Genomic DNA, 22,219 nt, shown 5'->3' on the forward strand with positions numbered 1-22,219 from the left:
ACGGCAAAATCAGCACTCCAGTGTATTATATAGCTCAGTGGTCACCGCGGTGTAAGGTTACTATTCAAACTGTTGCATCCGTGGGGTCTGAATACAAGCAAAAAACCACCCGTTTTCCTCTTCACAGTGGTGTTGCTTGGTATTGGTCTGTTATATGCATCTCCCAAAGAAATACATTACAGGTTGCAATATGACAAATGTTAAAAAGTTACAAAGGTATGAATTCCTTGGTGTTTTTACGTACTTTTATGTCTGCATCACTAAAAGTAGTGTTTCTATAAGGGAGGTCATTAACAAAACGCTATGCGTGGTCAGAATCCGGCAAAACACAATCTCATAGGCATTTTAGTTTTGCAATCCTCGCCTGGTGTCCTTTTGGCAAACCATAAAATTACGTTATTATACGCCCACATGGAATAATCTTGTTCTCCCTTTGTTTCCCTCTCTGTTCCACAGGGAATAAATGGAATCTTGGCAGATGAAATGGGACTTGGGAAGACGGTGCAGAGTATCGCCCTGCTGGCCCACCTAGCGGAGGTGAGCGAGGGGGAGAGAGCGAGGACGGGGTCAAAGGGGGGGCGTCGTTCACACCTCTCTTCCAAAACAGGCTGGAATTTTATCTCGTCTCTGCTATTGTTTTTGACTTGTGGAAACATCTACCAGGCTGCCTCTTCTCGCACCTGCTTCCTTTAAAGAGTTCCTGGTTTGCGGCTGCCGGCCTTTTTTTTGCAGGTGCTGGAACATTTGACAGCCTGAGTAACGTGTCGGGTTTCATGAATTTCAAACGGCTAAATTGCTAGCTTTGGTGTCTTTTCTCTAAAGAGGGGAAGAAGTGTTAATCAGAGGGTATGTGAGCCGTTCAGATCGCTGACATTGTGTTCCTCAGAGGACTTCCTGTCATCGGGTGCCACTTTCAGCCGCGTTTGCAAAGCCCACCTGTTACAGCAGCTGATCATGTTCCCCTTTTCACAGCGAGACAACATCTGGGGTCCTTTCCTGATCATCTCTCCTGCGTCCACGCTCAACAACTGGCACCAGGAGTTCAGCCGCTTTGTGCCCAAATTCAAGGTAGGAGACTTGTAAGACTGCAGGTAGCCGCAGAAGCATCTGCAGACAATGTTCCTCTTGGAAATTTCTATAGTTATTCCCATTCTGTTCAATTCCCTTTCCTCTTCTCTGGTTCTGTGTGAAAAATGTGAAACTGGTTGAATTTTGCTAGATTTGATTCCCTCCGAGCATCCTTTAGGGGGCAGTATTGTAACGCAGCACACTGTATTTAAGATCATCAGGCTACTTTGAGTTTTAAAGATTTATTAATTTTTTTTATTAATCTTTTTGGATTCCATAAGTGGCCTTTCTGGCCTCATAGTAGAAGTATCTTGGCTCGCCAAAGCATTCATAGACCTTTTTTCACATTGGAACCACAAACCTGTGTGCGATTACCTGGATTTTACTTAGTAGACCAAATCCGAGTAATGGATAGTCATGGAGTGGAAGAAAAACGATATATGGGTTGTAAAAGTTTTTAAAAAAAATCAAAAAGTGTAATCGTATTCAGCCCCCTTCTCTCTTTTTTTTAGACGTCTCCAAATCGGTAAAAGAAGTCCACCTGTGTGTAATTTAATCTCAGTATAAATACGGTAATATCAACTGTGAGTTGGCTCACACGTTCACCCACACAGTCCATATGTCTCTGTGTCCCTTAGCATTCAGCGTGCTTTATCATTAACTGTAGAAGTGAATCAGTTCCAGTTTGTTTTGCTAATGGGGTGCAAAAAGACCCCATTACACAATCTGACGATAAGCTTCCTGAGCACTGAAAGCGAGGCAGACTGAAAACAATGGAATGACAGCTTGTGTTGAGTGATATAGTGACGTGTAAATCTGTTCACATCACGTCCTACATCAGCAGCTTGGCCTGTGGTATACAGTGGATGCTGTGCCCTGAAGGTTTCCCCCTGAGGACACCCCTAGTGTTTGCGTTTTCCTTCCACTGATCACAGCCGTGAAGGGTTCGGAGAAGTGTAGCTCCAGTAGATTAACTGGACTAAATGGAAAGCTTTACTGTTTTTTTTTTTTTTTGTTTTTTTTTTTCCATATGATCTGTGATACTGACACGTCTTCCGCAGGTGCTGCCATACTGGGGGAACCCCCACGATCGCAAAGTTATTCGGAAATTTTGGAGCCAGGTACAAATAGTATTATAATGTATACATGGAGTGTTAAAGGGACAGTTCAGAGTGTCTGGAGTAAGGTTCTGCTGAGCGTTTCTGAGCTTTTAGTATCTTACCTGCAGTACATGTATATCCTTATTTGATATAAATAATATAAAATTTAATATAAATCCAGATGTTCTGGTTCTGAAGCCCGAGGTTTGTGGCTACTAAGAGATAGGAGGACAATGACACAGCAGACTTTTACCGTTTTAAAACAGCCCCGATCTTAAAATGCCTCATAGCAGTTTATGAGAAAGCTATTTTTATAAACCTTCAAACTTTTGCCATTTCTTTGGCGTTCTTTGTTGTTGTTTGTATTTTCTCAGAGGAACCAATGATTAATCTCAAAGAAAAAAAATGACGATGCGTCACCAGTTATCTTCCTTTGTGAAATGGATCTAGTTGGAGCCCTAGTTAGCTCCAGCTACTCCCTAACCAGTTCTGCAAAAACAGAAAGACATTGTTTTGTGTTTGCATCTCAGGGAGTAAGGAACAGATTTCGCTGTTCCTACGGAGGATGTATTAGTCCTTACCCTAAAATAAAATCAAAGCAGTGTAAAAAGAGGCTTTTAATGAACACTATTATATTGATTTTCGCCCTGCCTTACTTTTCTAGGTAGAACTATTCAGAGTAAGTTCTTCTTTGCTCTGGCCGGTGTTTACATCCCACCACATACCAACTACCACATAATAGCCAGCTTTAAAAGATGAATATGGGGGAGTGGTGTCCTAGTGGTTAGAGCATTGCACCTATGTCCTGGAGGTTCTGGGTTCAACTCCCACTGTGGGAGTTATATTATTATTATTATTATTATTATTATTATTATTATTATTATTATTATTGTTATTGTTATTATTATATTGTACTGGGCCATTCCAACCTATAGGCAGAAATTAAAAACTTCTAAGTCTGTGGTTTGGACTGCTTGGCAGTAGACTGATGAGCCACAGCAGATGTTGCAGCTCTGCTTTGTTTGCACAGATTGTAGTTTTGTTTTTCAAAGCTTCCTCCACTGACCTGAATAGTTTTAGCGACGCTGTGACGTCATACGTCCATTTTCGTGAGCGCAGGTGTGTTCAGGCGAAAATCTTTCTTGTTTTGATATGAACAAACTTGGCCATCTGATCTCAGTACTTGTTTCGCTCAGGAAGGTTTTTAGTGGCGCCCTGCCTCCTACCTCCATTTTGTGTATAAATAATCTTTGGCTTCTATTTAAAAGTAAGGCCCAAAGCAAACATGACGACTGTTTAAAGGTTTGTAAAATAGCATTTCATACACGGTCAAGAATCCTGTGAGAGTGCAGTTGTTTTAAAACAGCAGAGGTCTTCGGCTCGCTCTGTTTAGCCGTTAGCTTCGGTCTCCAGCACCAGCTAATCTGAATTTATCCTGAAAGGAAACGCAAACATTGGTTTCTACTACATTATACAGAACCTCACTTCAAAAAATCCTGAACTTATCCCATCAAGATTCATCTGTTCTGTCATTTTTCTCCATCTAACGCCGTGTCTCTGTCGTAAATGATTAGAAAACGCTTTATACACAAAACGCACCTTTCCACGTGGTGATCACCAGCTACCAGCTGGTGGTCCAAGATGTCAAGTACTTCCAGAGGGTCAAGTGGCAGTACATGGTTCTGGATGAGGCGCAGGCATTGAAGAGCAGCTCCAGGTAAAGCAGATTTTTTAATGTCCATTTCTAATCCATGCTAGTTCTGATATTATTTCACTAGACTCAGTTACAACGAAGGAGAACAGGAACAAAAGGAGACCTTTTTGATCTCTGCGATCGTCTGACACGAAAATAAAATCCCCAAAGCTTATTTTTAAGCTAACACTTTGCAGGGAAGCTGTTAAGTGAGGACGGCACATCATAAATCAGACAGGATATAGATTTCAGGAACACCGCTCTTAAGCTCAAAATCAACAAAAACATCTGGAAAAACATTCTCACCCACTACCACGGCTGCACAGCTATGCATCATATAAGTTTTTATTGGAGACGGGTCAAAACGTGGTTATCAACCGTATTGAAAAGAAAAACACACACGTGATGTTCAGTTTCACGCATACCGTAACCTGCACTGCAAAAATAGACCTAAAAATAAGAATTTTTTTCTTGAAATTAAAGTATTTTTCCTTGATTTGAGCAGATAAATAGGACTATTTGCCAATGGAATAAGATTTTTGCACCTAAAATAAGAACAACTCATCTCCATCACCTTATTTCAAGTGCAGTATTTCTAATTATCTTATTTTAGGGGTAAAAATACTCATTCCATTGGCAAATAATCTTATTTACCTGCTCAAATCAAGGGCAAATACACTAATTTCAAGAAAATTTTACTTATTTTTAATTCTCTTTTTGCAGTGTGCGGGTCACATGTTAGTGTTGGCGACACGTTTGTAGCATTTTTAATTGTTTTGCTCTCTCTAGCGTTCGGTGGAAAATCCTCCTGCAGTTCCAGTGTCGAAACAGACTCCTGCTGACCGGGACGCCCATCCAGAACACTATGGCGGAGGTTCGCAGTGTGTGTGTGTTAAATGGATGTGTGCTTATCAGGAGTGTTAACAACTTAATGTTGTCACTATTTCTCAGCTGTGGGCCCTGCTGCACTTCATCATGCCCACGCTGTTCGATTCCCATGAAGAGTTTAACGAGTGGTTCTCCAAGGACATCGAGAGCCACGCTGAGAACAAGTCTGCCATCGACGAGAGTGAGCGCCACAGAAATCTTGAACTTTGTGCTCTTTGTTCAATGTCGCGTTGTTTTGCCGTGAGACCCGCGTTGTTCTCGGTCGTCTTTGCATGCCACATGTTGTGTTGCTAAAAAAACAAAATGTGTTCTTTTTTTTTGTTCATTTTAAGATCAGCTTTCCAGATTGCACATGATCCTCAAGCCGTTCATGCTGCGCAGGATCAAGAAGGATGTGGAAAATGAACTCTCAGACAAGGTGAAACTGCCTTTTGGATTTGTAGCTGTACGGGCCTTAACAAGGAAAAGTTTTTTTTTAATTAATAATAATTGAATAAGCGGATTTCTACTGTGAAAATGTAACGAAAGCTGATATGTTTGATCTGAAACTCTAAGGTATAAAATCAAATATCGTTGTGATCCCTGCTCTCCACCTCCTCCCGCCTCCTTGTCCACCTCAGTGGCACACAAAGTCGCATAAAGTCTGTGACGGGTGGTTTTATTGGCAGATCCTCCAGACGGATGCTGGACTCGGGGGTTTCCTGCTACACACAGTTTAGGAATGGAGAGGAAGGCCGAGTTCACTACTCCCCCACATCTGTCTCTCTCACTTCTTTGCCTAGACGCCCACTTGTGATCCTGCCAGCCCACTTTCTTTTCCTTGTCCACACTTGTTGGGGTGTCTCTTGTTTTCCCACCTACACTGCAAAAACAGAACTAAAAATAAGTAATATGTTCTTATAATGAGTGTATTGGTCCTTGATTTGAGCAGGTAAATAAGATGATTGGCTAATGGAATAAGACCGTTGCACTTAAAATAGGAACAACTCATCTTCATCATCTTTTTTTCAAGTGCAGGAGGTCTAATTATCTTATTCTAGGGGTCAAAATACTCATTCCATTGACAGATAATCTTATTAACCTGCTTAAATCAAGGACAAATACATTAACTTTAAGGACTAATGCAAACAAGGATGTTAATGCGGGCCTAAAAATGTTTTTTATTTTTTTGTTTTGTTTTTGCCTTCCCCTTTTCTATAATGCTTGAGATCATTCTGGGGTTTGGTTATCTGCTTACCTTCAGCACAGGATCATGATGCTCAACGTTTGGCACCTACTGGAAATAGTTTTTCCCAGTAGGACATTCCCTGATAACCTCCTAAGGGAGGCAGCCAGACCCTGATCAGATAGCCAAACCACATCAACTGGCTCCTTTCGATGCGGAGAAGCAGTGGCTCTACTTTGAGCTCCTCACCCTATCTGTAAGGCTGCGCCCGGCCGCTCTTCGGGAGAAGCTCACCTTGGCCGCTTGTATCCCCGATCTGGTTCTTTCAGTCATGATCCGAACCTCATGACCAAAAAATGTCTGATCTATCTAAAATGCGAATGCTAAATTGTATCATATATGAGGTCTCATATGTTTAAGTCAGGGATTTAAACCGCTTCCTCCTTTCTTTCCTTTTTCTGTCTCAGTGATACACTGCAAAAACGGATCTAAAAATAAGTAAAATGTTCTTAAAATTTGTGTTTTTACCCTAGATTTGTGCAGGTAAATAAGATTATCTGCCAATGGAATGAGTATTTTGACCCCTAAAATAAGATAATTAGATATACTGCACATGAAATAAGATAATGGAAAATGAGTTGTTCCTATTTTAAGTGCAAAAATCTTATTCTATTGGCAGATAATCTTATTTACCTGCTCAAATCAAGGAAAAATACACAAATGTTAAGAACATTTGAATTATTTTTAGTTCCGTTTTTGCAGTGTGACGTGAAATAACAAAATCAAACTAATGCGGGGTCAAACTTTTTTTTAATGTATCGGTCCGTTGAGAGGAAATGCCAAAAGCGTGAAGCCTTATTCTAGTTAGCAGTGAGATCGGCTGGGTAACTTTGTGTTGGGTGTGAATGTGTTATGTAACACTCTGCAGATTGAGATCCTGACCTACTGCCAGCTGACGTCCCGTCAGAGGTTGCTCTACCAGGCTCTGAGGAACAAGATCTCCATCGAAGACCTTCTGCAGTCCTCCATGGGCACGGCCCAGCAGGCCAGCAGCACCACATCGTCGCTCATGAACCTGGTCATGCAGTTCAGGAAGGTACGCATTTGTTTTATGTTCTGTTCCCTCTCTAAACCCCAGCAAAATAAAGTAAAAACCACTTGTGTTTGCCCGTGCAGTCATATTTCCACCATTATATTTTCTAGTAACGGTGAAATAATATTGATTAACATCCCTATAAGTTGATACTGCCGTATCAGACAAGCACGGTGAATTGTGTGTTTCCACGCAGGTTTGCAACCACCCTGACCTGTTTGAGCGTCAGGAGACCCGCTCCCCTTTCCACATGTCCGTCAAGCCATACGTCATCTCCAAGTTCCTCTACCGCCACGGCCTCATCCACGCACGCAGCCAGGCCAGGAACAAGTACGTCCTTCTGCACGGCACGCTCGATCGTCCTGAAAAACATACCGGAGCCATCAAAGCCGCTTCCCAAATACTATATACATTCCCTTTTTAACGTTTTCACTTTTCGTCTCGTTACAATTTTTAATGTGTTTTATTGGAATTTTATGTTGTATAGGACATTATTGTAAAGGATAAGTTTGATGATTTTTAGATTTTTTTTTTTTAAAGCACGTCAAACATTTCCCATTTTGTAATTACCCTCTGAATCAACATCACTGTAGAGCAACCTCTCCCTTTTTTTAGTTTACGTCTCCATCAAATTTGCACATCTAGATGCTAAATAACATCTTCTCTGCAAGGTACGTAGCTCAGGTTCAGTCAGAATGGATGGAGACCATCTGTGAACAGAAATCTGCTCAGAGACGCTCAGTTAGACTCAGTTCTGGACTTGCTTTAGTCCGTCCTGTTCTGCTGTGGCTCTGGGTGTGTTTGGGGTTGTATTCCTGCTGGAGGGTGAAAGTCCACTCAGGTTTTTATTCCAGCACACTGTAGCAGGGTTCCCGCGCATCCTTAAAAAGTCTTAAAAGGCATTGAATTCTGTAATATAAAACTAAGGCCTTATTTGGCATTAAAATGTCTTAAATCAGTCTTTCTTAGGTCTTAAAATTGTTACCAAGTCATAAATAGGATTTTATTTTTGCAATCCTTACCAAACAGTAAAATAATTGACACAATTATATATTTTTTTATTTACAGAACGGCTCAATGGAACCATTATTGGTTCCGTCCCGATAGCGGAACCAATAAAAACTGTTGCGGCCGGATCATAGCTGCGAAAAAGAGCTGGCACTGGTTATGTTGTGGTTTTTAAAACTGATTTATATTTTATTTCAGTGGGGAACAAAACAAAGTTTGTGAATTCAGTTCAGTAGTTGTTAAAAATATATCTGTAATTTGTGTGTTTTTTAGCTTTCTTCTTATATGGAATGTTTTTCAAAAATTTAAACATGTCTACTGGGCCAGAAAGTAATGTTTTATGTTAAAATCAACATTTGGGTGAAGTTGTCGCAACCAGGTTTATCTTGTTTATCGTGAAGTTGGTCTTAACTTTTTATTTTAAGTGGCATTAAAAAGTCTTAAAAAGTCTTGAATTTAACTTGCCTTACGCTGTAGGAACCCTGTGTATTATCCTCCATCCATCTTCCCATACACTCTGACCAGTTCCCCCATCATGACACGGCCACCACCATGTTTCAAAAGTGCACTGCAAAAACGGATCTAAAAATAGGTAAAATATTCTTAAAATTTGTGTTTTTGTCCTAGATTTGAGCAGGTAAATAAGATTATCTGCCAATGGAATGAGTATTTTGACCCCTAAAATAAGATAATTAGATATACATCACTTGAAATAAGATGATGGAGATGAATTGTTCCTATTTTAAGTGCAAAAATCTTATTCTATTGGCAGATGATCTTATTTACCTGCTCAAATCAAGGAAAAATACGCAAATTTTAAGAACATTTGACTTATTTTTAGTTCCGTTTTTGCAGTGTGGGGATAGTGTGTTTAAAATGTGAAAAAATACTCAACTCCAAAAAATGTTATTTCAGCTAGCTGGGCTTTATTTACTAATTACGTGGCTTGTAAAGGAAATTAGTGCCGTTGAATATGATTTAGGGGTGTAAGTGAGTAAGTAAAACTTGTCAGAGTGAAGGAAGTGAGTACAACAGCACACCGTTCAGGTTTGTTTATTTGAAAAGATTATAAAGTCATGCGGTAGAGATGCACAATATATTACAAATGTATCCTCATCACAATAGCATGGATCGCAGAGTGCAAAGAACCGCCTGGAGTGTTAGTTCGTTCTTTAAGCGCGCTGCATTCACGCCCTTAGTGCCCCTAATATGTTTGGTGACGTTTGTGGTTTAAAGCAACATAAAACGTTTCAGAAGATCTAGATGCGGTAAAGTGGCTTGGAAGCTGCAGCTAAGTTGTTTCATTGACAAAACATCACAAGGCGACCTTATTTATTAAAGCCTCGTGTTTCAGATGGAAATGATGAATGTTTTTGCTTTTTTAGGAGCTGAATTGACGGCTCATTGTCTGGAGTCTACATTTGCTATGTTCCTAAAGTAGAAAGACATTAACACATTAGATTTGTCTCTCTATTTATGGCAAGCTATATCCTTATCACAACATTTACTAATATTATCACATATCCCAACTTTGGCTAATAGCGTGCAGCCCCACCATGCACCATGTTCCTGGGACCTTACAATTATGCACCGCTTTGTGTTGCTCTGTCACAGCTCCTAATGCCATCCTTTGAATTTAGCAGTTGTAACGTGGTAAAAAGTGGAAAAACCTGCGAGTGTAAATACTTTTCTGTTCACTGCAAAGACGGATCTAACAATAAGTAAAATGTTCTTAAAATTTGTGTTTTTGTCCTAGATTTGAGCAGGTAAATAAGATTGTCTGCCAATGGAATGCGTATTTTGACCCCTAAAATAAGATAATTAGATAAACTGCACTTGAAATAAGATGATGGAGATGAATCGTTCCTATTTTAAGTACAAAAATCTTGTTCTATTGACATATCATCTTATTTACCTGCTCAAATCAAGGAAAAATACACTCATTTTTAGAACATTTTAGTTGTTTTCAGTTCCGTTTTTGCAGTGTTATACTCTGAAAGCGTCAGTTCTCATATCTGGTGGTGTAACCTGCCGTGTCCATCCTCGGTTCTCTCAGATTGCTACAAGTGCTGTTGTCTCCGTTCTCGCCAAATCACATCCAGCAGTCCCTTTTTCATCGGAAAGGTGAGCACCCTGCAGAAAACGCTCGGCAACAGCACCCTTCTGGGCGCAGCGTCATATATTCGCCATTCTGTGGTTGTGCTTGTGCCGTCGCAGGTGGGGAAAAAGGAAGCTGCTTCTCCTTCTTGCGCTTTATCGACGTGTCACCAGCAGAGATGTCCAATATGATGCTGCAAGGCACCTTAGTGAGGTAGGCGCCAAAGTCCCGATGCATCCGTCTACCTACGTGTCCCCGCTTCTTCTGTAACTTTGCCTTTTCCCGTTCTGCGTGCGTCTCACAGATGGTTAGGTCTTTTCCTGTCCCTGAAAGCTGCTTACCGGCTCTACTACCAGCGCCTGTTCAACCCCGCCGGGGAGCGCCCGGAGGAGGCTGGAGACGGCGACGCGGCGAGGTCGCAGCCTCTTTCTCGCAAGGACCTGATCCTGTGGCTGGACAGACCGACCGCCTTCCCCAACACACAAACCAGCCCCGTCCTCCAGGTAAGGAAAAGCAACGGGACGCAGGCAGGATGTAGCAGGTGAAGGAGAAACTTTTGGGTGTCTATTTGTGGTCTGCATGAATTTGTGACTGGCATTACGTCTCTTAACCATCAGCGCTGACTCCTCCTCCCTGCTTGCCTCTCTGGGGCCGCGTCTGTTTCCTTTTTGTTGTGAGATGTGCTTTAAAATGGATTTTAAGGTAAAATAAATCCAATGTGCAACAGGGAAAAATGCTTATCCGTCATACAGCTGCTGCTCCAGTCATTGTAGATGGAGACAAGCTCCAGGTCTGATCACATTTAGGAGTCCACACTGCAAAAAGGAAACTGAAAGTAGGTAAAATCCTCTTGAAATTAGTGTATTTTTCATTGATTTGAGCTGGTAAATCAGACTATTTGCCAATGGAATAAGATTTTTGCACTTAAAATGAGAACAATTCATCTCCATCATCTTATTTAGAGTGCAGGATGTCTAATTACCTTATTTTAGGGGTAGAAATTCTGATTCCATTGGCAAATAGTGTTATTTAGCTGCTGAAAGTCAGGAAAAATATACATATTTTAAGAAAATTTACTTACTTTTAGTTTTTGCAGTGCAGGACAGTGCCGGTCAACTGCTCCCTCACTGCAAAAACGGATCTAAAAATAAGTAAAATGTTCTTAAAATGTGTGATTTGAGCAGGTAAATAAGATTATCTGCCAATGGAATGAGTATTTAGACCCCTAAAATAAGATAATTAGACATACTGCACTTGACTAAGATGATGGAGATAAGTTGTTCCTATTTTAAGTGCAAAAAATCTTATTCTATTGGCAGATCATCTTATTTACCTGCTCATATCAAGGACAGATACATTTTAAGAACATTTTACTTATTTTTAGTTCAGTTTTTTTGCAGCACTTACAGAAATAACCTCGACTCCACCGTAGCGTTTCCCTTATAATGACAAAAACTATGCTTGTCTGCAAAACAGCAGGCAGACCAGTCTCGTAACAACGAATCTGCGTAGATTATTCTGCGTTGTTCTTCTGGTGGTTTGTGGCAGAGGAGTGAGCATTCAAGGAGGGGGGAGAAAAAAAATCCATTGTTTATTGTTTTTTGTTCCTTCAAAAGTGCTTGCCTGTTTGAAATTCTTGCAGACGTTTTTATCTTGGGGATAGACGTGGCAGTTCTTCTCAAAGTGTTTCATGCGGGTTGGATTCTGCAGCTGCGAGGTACAGGTCGGATCGAGACGGCGCATTATTCATTGTTTTTATTTTATTTTTATTTTTTTTTATTGAGCTGTCTGAAAGGTGGGAATTGTCTCCGCTGCCAGTTCAAACACACAGACCACCAGAGGGGGGACCAAAATGAATCTAATTCCTTTGGCTTCGAGAACATTTCAGCAGGTCTGCCTGTCTGAGAGCGTTAACGTCATAACGTCAAATAAAGGTTGTTTGTGGCCAGATTTGTGTCAGACCACCAACCCCCGTCAGTTCGGTTGTAATTTGTTTGGTTTTAAAGTACAGCTGGAGTTATTTCACCCTCCTCTTCCTCTGCTGGCCTCGTCGCCGCTGAGTTGCAGCTTAGGTTGCCCTCCCGGAGCGGCTCAATAAAACGACAGAAAAGCCGGAAAATTGTGCACATCAGGAGAGTTTAAACTGCGTATGCGCCGCTCGGATAGAGTAGCGCCAGACTCCCAGGTCCTGTTGGTAGAAATCGCCTCAGTCCTGCAACATTGGCCCGTTCTCTTCTTGGCTCTTCGTTTCTGTCCGGCTGAATGACGGACATGTGGTCAGTTTCTAAATCTAGTTGTTCTGGCTGTCCTGTGGAAGAACAGGGTCTGAATATTCCTACACATAACCAATGGATTTGACATTTGAAGCACCTAGCAATGGTTACGGTAATATAAACACCAACGTCAGCATATTTAAGGTGTGAGGAAAAGACAAAGTAGTGCATGGTTGTGGAAAATAAAAATCTAAAGGGTAGCATTCATCTGTTTGAAGCCTCTTCTCGTCTGATGGCCCTAAATTAAATCCTTTGCAGCTAATTGTTTCAGAAAACTGGATATTTACAGACTTTATTCAATCAGTTTGAGCTTGAGGGGGCATGAATGCAAGCCATATTTTTAATGAAACATTTTTAAAAACTTTGTATGTAGGGCCGGACGATAATTAATTAACAATATATATCAATATATATAATTTATATTGAAAAGGGTCAATAAAAAGTTCAATAGAAGAACTGATGTCCTTTCTTTTGTCTTCTAGCCTATCATGTAGGTTGATACTACAGTCATTACATCCTCCCAACCAATCACAAACGCAGGACCTGTCACCAAGCTCCGCCCCTTCAAAGAGTTCAGAGAACACATGTTCTTTTTCTTTTTAAAAACTTGCAGTTTTGGTAAAACGTTGGTTGAATAAAAGGTTGAGTTAGTTTAAATTCAGTGTTTGTGTTCTTTATCTAAAAATAGGCCATTAAGCAACAGCATAAACTGACCAGGGCTGCACTTAAATACATGTTTTGAATTTTTTGAAGATTATCAATATTGACCAATATGGTTTCTATTTTATCAATATTCAGTTTTTTTCCATGTCGTCCATCGCTAATTGTGTGTTTTCCACTTCTCAACCTTTGCATGACTTTCTGCTGATCTGAAGTCTGTGGCTGCAGTGTGATACACCAAAAAAGAACTAAATAAAAGTTTAGCACAAATAGGTTTGCTCTGTACTTCTGTGAGATGAAGCACCAGTATTGACTGTCTGTGCCTACATTTGGTCCAAAGCTGATCAATCTGGGGATGTGTAGTTATCTGTGAAGCTTGTTTTTGTCGGCCATTAGGGGGCACTGTGTATCCACAAGGAGAATCAGAATATGTCCATTTGTTTCACACCATTCTTTGCCCAAATACTAGATAAAATGATCTGAAAACCAATTTTCTATAATCTCACATTAGCAAATCAACACGTTTAAGCTTTGGTAATTCTAAGATCTAGCAGAACAATGTATGCTCTCACTTTTTCCCCTCGCTATAGTATGTACAAAATGTCTTCTTTTAAAGCTTCACTGTTCAACAACCCAGTAATTGCAGGGGTACCCCATCACTGCAGGTGAAACGTTATTGAGAATTGGAGCCATTTCACAACAACTCCCCTCATCGTTTTCTCTATCTGTGTGCGTGTTTCTGTCAGGATTTGGTGTTTACAGCCTCCAGGCCGGGCATTTTGGCGCACGCAGACGTGAAGATCCACGGCAGAAACTGTGCCACCTCCACGCTCCGGCCCTGTCAGCCCACGCTGCCACCCAAGTTCCTGCTGGCCGCCACGCCCAAGGTGAGAGCGTGGAGAGGAATGGTCCTGGTCCAGGTTTTGACCGTGTTGAAACCGGTCAGGGCTTTAGGGTGGTTGTGGCAGTAAGACAATGAAAACGCTGCTTTTTGCCAGCTCTCGATAATGAGAAGCCGCATCTGTGAAAAATGCACTGCGAAAAAAGGGAATTAAAATTAAGTAAAAATTTCTTGAAGTGAGTGTATTTTTCCTTGATTTGAGGAGCTAATTAAGACTATTTGCCAAAGGAATGAGTATTTTTACCCCTGAAATAAGATAATTAGGTATCCTGCCCTTGAAATAAGATGATGGAGATGAATTGTTCTTATTTTATGTGCAAAAAATCTTATTCCATTGGAAAATAGTCTTATTTAGCTGCTCTAATCAAAGAAAAATACACTGATTTCATGAAAATGTCACTAACTTTTCCCTTTTTGAGTTCCCTTTTTGCAGTGTGTGTATGGGGGGGGGGCTGACCAGCGGGCCTTCCAGCTGCACTTAAAACAAACAGAGCCTCTAAAAAGAGCTCTCTACACAGGTTGTTACCCCCCCCCCACACACACACACACACACAGAATCAGAACCTGCCGATTAATCAAAACCCGTCTGCATTCAGTACAGAAGTTAAGAGCTCTGGTGACGATTGTGTTTGTAGGAGCATGCATTTAATCTGGTCTGATCAGATTTGTTTTATATTTAAAAAAAAAAAAAAAAAGCAAATCCAGCACTTTCCTCTCCATCACAAACAAAATTATCTGCGGTTGCCTAGGTGACGGCAGTTCCCATGGAGCGGTATTGTGCCGACCGGAGCGCCGAGTACGAGTGGCGGGTGACGCGCAGCGGAGGGGGAACGGTCTACAGGCAGTGCTTCCTGTACGGCTCCCCCGAACTGGCCTCAGAGTGGCGCGCCAGGTCTACCGCCATCCACCCACAGATCCCCGGGGGCGTGATGGCCCTCCAGCCTCGCCATGGATGGTCCTTCATACGGATACCCGGTGAGCACCGGTCCATTTCCAATGCAGGTTTGAGACAGATTACTTTGGCCGTTTGGGAGAAGCAACCAGGAGGCCCGTGGTGACTGTGGAGGAGCTGCAGAGCTCAGGTGGGAGAAAGGCATCTGTCATGTTGCTCCCACTGCTACGTTATTAGTAGTGTTGCACCGATGCCATTTTTTTGGCCCCGATACCGATACCTGGCTGTGCAGCATTGGCCGCTACCGATCTGTTTGAAATTGATGCGTGTGTATATATATATGAAGAACTGCTTACTAGTTAGGGTAGTAGAACTTTTTATTGCCTACCTGGAATGGGTGACAATAGTTGAATAAACTTTTGGCTCTAAAATGTCAAAATAGTGCAACATTTATAACATGTATAATAGTAGTGAAACAGTAAGACAGTAAAATTACATTAATAATTGAATAATCTCTTTTAAACCCTGAGTTTTGGCTCTGAAATGCCAAAATAGTGCAACATTTATAACATGTATAATAGTAGTGCAACAGTAAGACAGTAAAATTACATTAATAATTGAATAATCTCTTTTAAACCGTGTGTTTTGACTCTAAAATGCCAAAATAGTGCAACATTTATAACATGTATAATAGTAGTGCAACAGTAAGACAGTAAAATTACATTAATAATTGAATAATCTCTTTTAAACCCTGAGTTTTGGCTCTGAAATGCCAAAATAGTGCAACATTTATAACATGTATAATAGTAGTGCAACAGTAAGAGTAAAATTACATTAATAATTGAATAATCTCTTTTAAACCCTGAGTTTTGGCTCTGAAATGCCAAAATAGTGCAACATTTATAACATGTATAATAGTAGTGCAACAGTAAGACAGTAAAATTACATTAATAATTGAATAATCTCTTTTAAACCGTGAGTTTTGACTCTCAAATACCAAAATAGTGCAACTTTCATGAACTTATATTACATGTATAATACTAGTCGGGAGAGAGAAGGCTGCATTCAAGTGACATACAAACATCAAAATGGTATCGATGAACTATTTGTTCGTACTCACCGATACCGATACCTCCATTTTAGTGCTGGATCGGAGCCCCGTCCGATACTAGTATCAGTATCGGTGCAACACTGATTATTAGTAATACTTTATTGATTAAAGTGGGCGTGAAAGGAGGCTGTAAAATAAAAAGATGTCAGTACTTGTGCAAGGCGCGGTGGTTCTCACCCTCAAACCAAAGCGACCCGCAAAGGATGTCTGCTGAAGTTCCCTCACATCAATCAGAGCGGCTCATTGCGTGAAGGCGTTAGCGCGGATTGTGTCCCCGCGTGGGTTTTCCAGCTTAGCAGAAGTTTATCAGCGGGGCCGAGGGAAGGGTCAGCTGAAGGGGGACTGGAAGGCGATCTGCTGCCAGGGTTCAGAGGACTGATGGATGTCCCAGGTTACGGAGGCCATTGCCATTTTACAGACAACATGTCCGTTCTCACTGACCCACTCACCCTTTCTCACTATGATAAAGTCTCCTGGATTCTGATGACTGCTCTCTTTTGTGATAAATGGATGCACACGCCCGATTAGTCAACTTTTAAAGCGGCCCGACACAGACAGGTCTTTTAATTTCTATGGGTTTCCATTATTACGAGGCTTTTATTCTGCCCCCCCCCCCATCTCTGCTTGCCTGTGCTCAGAGGAGTGTTTGTATGTAAATGTGAGAAACAAAACAAGTATTTGTGTGTCTGTGTGAGAACAGCCTGAAAGCTCTTGTGAAGTTCTGCAGAGGCAGACAAAGCGAGGAAGTTTAGCCACTGCTCATTGTTCAAGTGCGCAGTTAGGTAACACTAATAAATGGTCTGTCCGTGTATGAGTGAGCGCGTATGCGTGTTGTTTGTGTACAACCGAGCCCATTCAGGGACTTGTGCAGCGCTCACACGGCCCCCCCTCCCCCCTCCCTCCCCCAACGAGGTGTCTCCCAGATCGCAGCGCGCACTCTCCCACGCCAGTCGGCTTCGTCCGTCCCCGCACACGAAACCGAAGACGGGCCTCACCTCTGTCTCTGTGCAGAGGGAACGCAGACGGCAGCGAGCGCCGCTCTGGAACGGGTATCTGGCCCGCGGCCTTTCGGCCCGTCTGGTCTCCCACTCCTTTCTCAGCCCCAGTAGGAAGGAAGTGACCCAACGCGCCGGCACCCGTCCCGCGCCGAACACATTGTTGCCACATCAAGGCTCAGATATGTACAGTAGCTCAGCTGAAGTTTCCCACCCTCCCTGCTCCTCCGCGCTCCCAGCCCCACACCTTAAGAACAAATGGCAGAGCTGAATTACTGTTTGTTCGAGCGCCATGGCGTGAGTAGGGCTGCCTACTGATATCGATGGAGGAATCTAATCAGAGGACCTATTAGGAATCAGGACACAGAGGAGGAAAAAACAATTGAAGCCCGTAATGATTCGGCCCACAGATTTTGTTTGTTTTTGGATGTTATTGTGGGGGCAGGATTTCCACGTCGGAAAGATGTTTCGTTGAAAAATAAAGCGCTTTTTTCTTCTTTTTTTTTAACAGCAGCCTTAATATAAACAATGATAGTTTTTGGAATGAGACAGGATAGAGGACAGTGTTTGTCCTGCATGTCCTGCATGTCCTTAGTCCAATCATCTGCTCCTTTCAAAAAGAAAAAGGGGTCTTGGATGGGACAGCATGGGTGGAGGATTAACATGGCAAAGAAAAATCCTTATGCCAACATCCGAAAAAGGTTAAAAAATAAAACAAGATATCATGTCCAGACATTTTGAATTGAAAACGCTTCCTGGATGGGAAGCGAGACGTTTTCAGCTTCAGAGTAGAAGTCCAGCTGTTTTATTTTTTTTAACCTTTATTTTTGGATCGATCATGACCTGCATGACTGACAACCTCCACCAACTTATACCAACATCGCACTGAGTTGGGCTTCTGCCGTGTGTTTGAAGGCAGTAGGAAGAAAACGCTGCCTTTATATAAGTAACGTTCCACCATCAGTCAATGACAGTTTCATAATTAGTGTCGGGAACGCGTGGCCTCTGTTGGCGCTGAATGTTTGCTCGGACAGAAGACAGACGCAGCCGGATAAATTGGAAGGTGATCAGGAACGTTTCAGATCAGGCCAGCCACAGGAAAAAATCCCTGTGATTTCACAGGGCTGACAAACATGGAATCAAAACGTACTGTCAAGCCAACACAAAAGATAAATCTTCTAATTAAAGAAGTCATGACGACATTGCTAAAGGAACAACAAATGAACATAACTGCAGTGAAAACCTTTCGAAATAAGAACAGATAGTCTGATTATTTCTGACCTCAAGCTGAAAAATATTGCAAGTATCTCTTACTTGCATGCTTCACGATAGTATACAATCATAAACCTCTTTGTATGGTATTGAGATTTTCAATAATAGACCCGCACAAAGTCATGGATACTTGGTTTTTACCCCCAATAATCTGCCCCTTTACTCGAATACACCTAAATAAAATCCAGTGCGAGCAATTCCCTTGAGAACTCCCCAAATTAGCAGGTAGAGTAACTTTAATCTCAGTGTAAATACGGCTGTTCTGTGAAAGCCCAAGACGTTCGTTAGAGAACATTCATGAATGTAGAACGTCACAAAAAACCAAGAGGCACAGCAGACAGGTCAGGGAGAGGGCGGTGAAGTTTAAAGCGGTGCAGTGTTGACAATCTCACTAAGAACCGTTCAATCCCTCGTCCAAACATGGGCAGAAGAAGAAGAAGGCACATCCACAAACCTACCAAGACAGAAAGAGAGCCAGAAACAACTCAGGGGAACTGGCAAACCTCTTGAAGAAATTTCATTTTGATGGCCGATGGCGTCAAGTTGCAACGTTACGTTCTACACGTGTGGCAGAAAACCAAAGCTGACGCTGCAGAACCAGGTCCGAGTCGTCGGAATCAGCACAGCCCTGCGTCAGAAAGGCTCCGTCAAAATCTAGAAGAAGTCCAGAAGTCTAAACCTACAATATTTACCTGTACCCTATATTTATGTTCCACTTTATCAACCATGCGTTGCATTTTTTTGCTCGGTGAGATGAAATTACAGTGCAGGTTGGGAGGTGATAAAATCCCAAATAGTTAAAGTTGCATGAACACTTCTGCACGGGACGAACTATGCGGTAAAATGGAGTTTTACTCCGTTTAAGGCGAGGTGCGAGTGAACTCACACGCAGTCAGATTACGTGGCGCTACGCCTAGCCTGGCTGTCTGTGCGGCTTGTATCGCACGTACAGTAATTAGAAGCATCCTCCCATCGAAATAACAGGCTTTTCACCGTAAATCCTTACTCCCTTTTTTAGCTTTATGTTGAACCGTGATCTGTCTGCTGTGCAAGTTTACTTTTTTTATTTTTTTATATAATCCACCAGACCCGTATGCATGCATTAGTGTCTACGTATAAGCCAGACTTAAAAAAAAAAAAAACCCGAGAGAGGCTTGTCACTTCTGGGCTACGACGCTCACATTAGACTGTGGGAAATGCAGTTCTGCCTTCCTGTCCCTTCAAAGAAAGCCCGCTCTCCAGCAAAATGGCAGGAAGCTTCCCCGGCCCTCTGATAGACGGGCACAAAACAACACAGACGGCCAGCCTCACCACACCGCCGACTGACTCTGCATTAAACTGGCACCGCCAACCGTCTCTGCTATTCGCCTCTTTTTTTTTTCTCTCTCTCTCTCTCTAACTCTTAGCAAAAAAAAAGGGGGAAACAAATCAGCCAGCCAAGTGTGTGTAAAACAAGGTTTCCTACTCTAATTAATGGGAAATAACTTGTGACGACAGGCCAAAAAAACGCGACGCTTGGGAATCCAAAGTAGACTGAAGGGGGAGACATTAGCCACATGATTCTGGCCACGATTTCACCGTTGAGCAGTGGTCTCGAGCTCAAATCCTCCAGGGCCCCCGAGGGTCCTGCAACTTTTAAATCCATCTCTCGTGTTGCAGCAGAGATGCGTCTAAAAGCTGCAGGACCCCCGGCCCTCCAGGAGCGCAGTTTGAGACCACCGCTGTTCAGATCTCCTCCGCGGCGTTTCACAGCGTCGTCTCCGGCCAACAGCGATGTTCCCCTAATGACAGAGGCGCTGCGGTGCATCTGTCTGTCTCTTTCCTTTGCTCCCAGTCCAAGAAAACCCAAAGAAGCGCTCGTCCTCCATTCTTGAGGCCAGACGGCGGCTCGTACGCCAACGCATCCACCGTATCCGTTCGCATCGTCGCAGCTCATCCTTAAATGTCTACGCCTCTCTGTCACCCAGGCGTATTTTTGGGCTTATGGGAAATGCCCGTTCTTTAACTTGGTACTCCGTCTCTAGAGGCTGATGTGTGTTTCTTTTTTCTGTTTCGTGTCTGTAAAACATCACCGGGACAAATATCCTCCTGTTTTCCGTCAGTAACTCCAGAGCCTCCCACTGGCATCTGGCTCTTATCTGTCCCCGAAGCTGCCGCCGTTGGGGGGGGGGAAATGAAGTTTGGATCTGATTTTGGTCAATACGCGCAGAAGCGGCGAAGTCGTTTCCGAGCTAATATTTCCTTTATCGGCGGCGGTGAACAAGTGTTGCCCATTGACGTATTGATCGCGCGGTGTAATGGGTCATTATACAGTGAGAGGCTGATGCCCGGTTCGATCGTGCATTCGACCTGTTCTCTGGCCCCCCATCTGTCTCTCTTTCTCACATAACCACCCATCCATCTTTCTCGACCAGCTCTCGCGCCGCACTCATGCTGTCGTTTGTCATCCCCTCTTTCTCTCTCTCTCTATTTCGCTCGCATCTGGCCTGCTTCCCTCGCCGCTGAGGGCAAAAATGGCGCTTTTTTGGCACGGGCAGCAGGGGAAGGGGACAGGACAGTATAGTGGCGTATTAATGAAATTAACGCCATACTTGGGTAGGGAGTATCAGGCGCCAGGCACCGGGGGGCTGTGGCTCGGGTTAATTAGCTGGCAGCACGCCTCTAATTGGGTCAGGACCATGTCAGGCCCCCCGGCTTTGGCCCTGCAGGGATTGAATTACAATGTCGGGGGGGACAGCAGCCGCAGGGGAGGCAGGAGGGAGAGTCTGAAGCTGTGGAGGGAGGAGCTGGAGGGTGTCGAGGATGAGGCAGAAAGGGGGAGTGTAGCTTAATCTGCCAGCAGGCGTTGAGGACAGGAGGAGGTGGGGGGGTGAGGTGGGGGGGGGGGGGGGTATGAATACCACTGTTAGACTGGATTGGATTGAGGCGCGTTGAGGGGAGGGGGGTGTGTTTTTGAAAGTGGGACAGGGCAGGTGGTGTAGCTTGATATGTGTATCCATAGCAACGGCGGAGCGGTGTAACACAGCATGTGGGGTGTGGTTAATGCCACAAGCCCTCGCTTTTCCGTTGTTTTTCAGCCGTTTACAGTTACGCGTAAACTAATAAAAAACTCTCACTCTGTGTTTTCAGGGTTTTCCGTTTGGCTTCAGGGGGGCCTCGCAGTTTTTTTTTTTTTTTTTTTTTTTTTTTGTTTCACTGTCAGCTTCCTCCTCACCGGGGGTGACGTTCTAAGACCAGTAAACAAAGGAGGAAGTCGGTTTTTCATTGTGTTTGTTTCTTTTACAAATAAAAGTCCGACTTATTTGGTCTGGATTAATATTCTGGAACCTTTTGACTCTGGTAATTATCAATAAAGTCCTTTTTGCCAGCTACATTTGTTCAGAATTCACCGAATGAACAAGTAGATTCCACCTTTGCGTAGTTAAATCTCAGTATCAAGCTAGTGTGAGGGTCTCAGAGGTTTGGTGGGGAACAAACACAATCATGAAAGCACAGCAGAAAGTTTAGAGATCATGTTGTGAAGCATTTAAAGGCAAGGCCAGCGTCTAAAGCCGCATCCCAAGCTGCGAACATCTCAGGGACCTGTGTTCAGTCCGTCATTCAAAAACAGTGTTTGGTGACTCTGGAGGAGCTGCAGCAAGCCACAGCTCAGACTGGCCAGTCCTGTAGCTTCAAAAGATTTAAGATTATAGTGGAGGCTTAACTTCCAGCTCTACTTTGCGTTGGCTAATAACATAAACCCCCCCCCCCCCAATATAATCCATTAAAGCTTGTGGTTATAATGCGAAGGAAACTGAATGTTAAGCATTTCACATGGATGGATCTTTTCTGTTTAAGCTTCTCGGAGCTCCTAATAATTCATTTTGAAAAGCGGCATTACTGCATGTGGAATACAGCCGCCTTGCATTTCTCTGCGAGCACATGCAGCTCATAACGTAAGCCATAAGTGTTACGGCTGAATGGCACAGACCACTGCGGCCCTCCCAAATTGCAATTAATCAT

General features: G+C 42.9%; 1 protein-coding gene across 5 annotated transcripts in view; it reads left to right on the forward strand.

Annotated features, from left to right (window-relative positions):
- Positions 1-22,219, forward strand: part of ino80 (INO80 complex ATPase subunit) — a 54,819-nt gene that overhangs the window by 11,459 nt on the left and 21,141 nt on the right. For all 5 annotated transcript variants that reach the window (XM_036147577.1, XM_036147579.1, XM_036147581.1 and 2 more), the window contains exons 14-27: positions 457-537; positions 973-1,068; positions 2,130-2,189; positions 3,743-3,885; positions 4,651-4,735; positions 4,813-4,930; positions 5,082-5,167; positions 6,843-7,010; positions 7,204-7,337; positions 10,072-10,139; positions 10,233-10,326; positions 10,418-10,616; positions 13,793-13,933; positions 14,697-14,922. In XM_036147577.1, the coding sequence (XP_036003470.1) occupies positions 457-537; positions 973-1,068; positions 2,130-2,189; positions 3,743-3,885; positions 4,651-4,735; positions 4,813-4,930; positions 5,082-5,167; positions 6,843-7,010; positions 7,204-7,337; positions 10,072-10,139; positions 10,233-10,326; positions 10,418-10,616; positions 13,793-13,933; positions 14,697-14,922 (1,699 nt within the window). The remainder of the gene's footprint in view (positions 1-456; positions 538-972; positions 1,069-2,129; positions 2,190-3,742; positions 3,886-4,650; positions 4,736-4,812; positions 4,931-5,081; positions 5,168-6,842; positions 7,011-7,203; positions 7,338-10,071; positions 10,140-10,232; positions 10,327-10,417; positions 10,617-13,792; positions 13,934-14,696; positions 14,923-22,219) is intronic.

Source organism: Fundulus heteroclitus, chromosome 15, assembly GCF_011125445.2.
Source record: "Fundulus heteroclitus isolate FHET01 chromosome 15, MU-UCD_Fhet_4.1, whole genome shotgun sequence".
NCBI lineage: Eukaryota > Metazoa > Chordata > Actinopteri > Cyprinodontiformes > Fundulidae > Fundulus > Fundulus heteroclitus.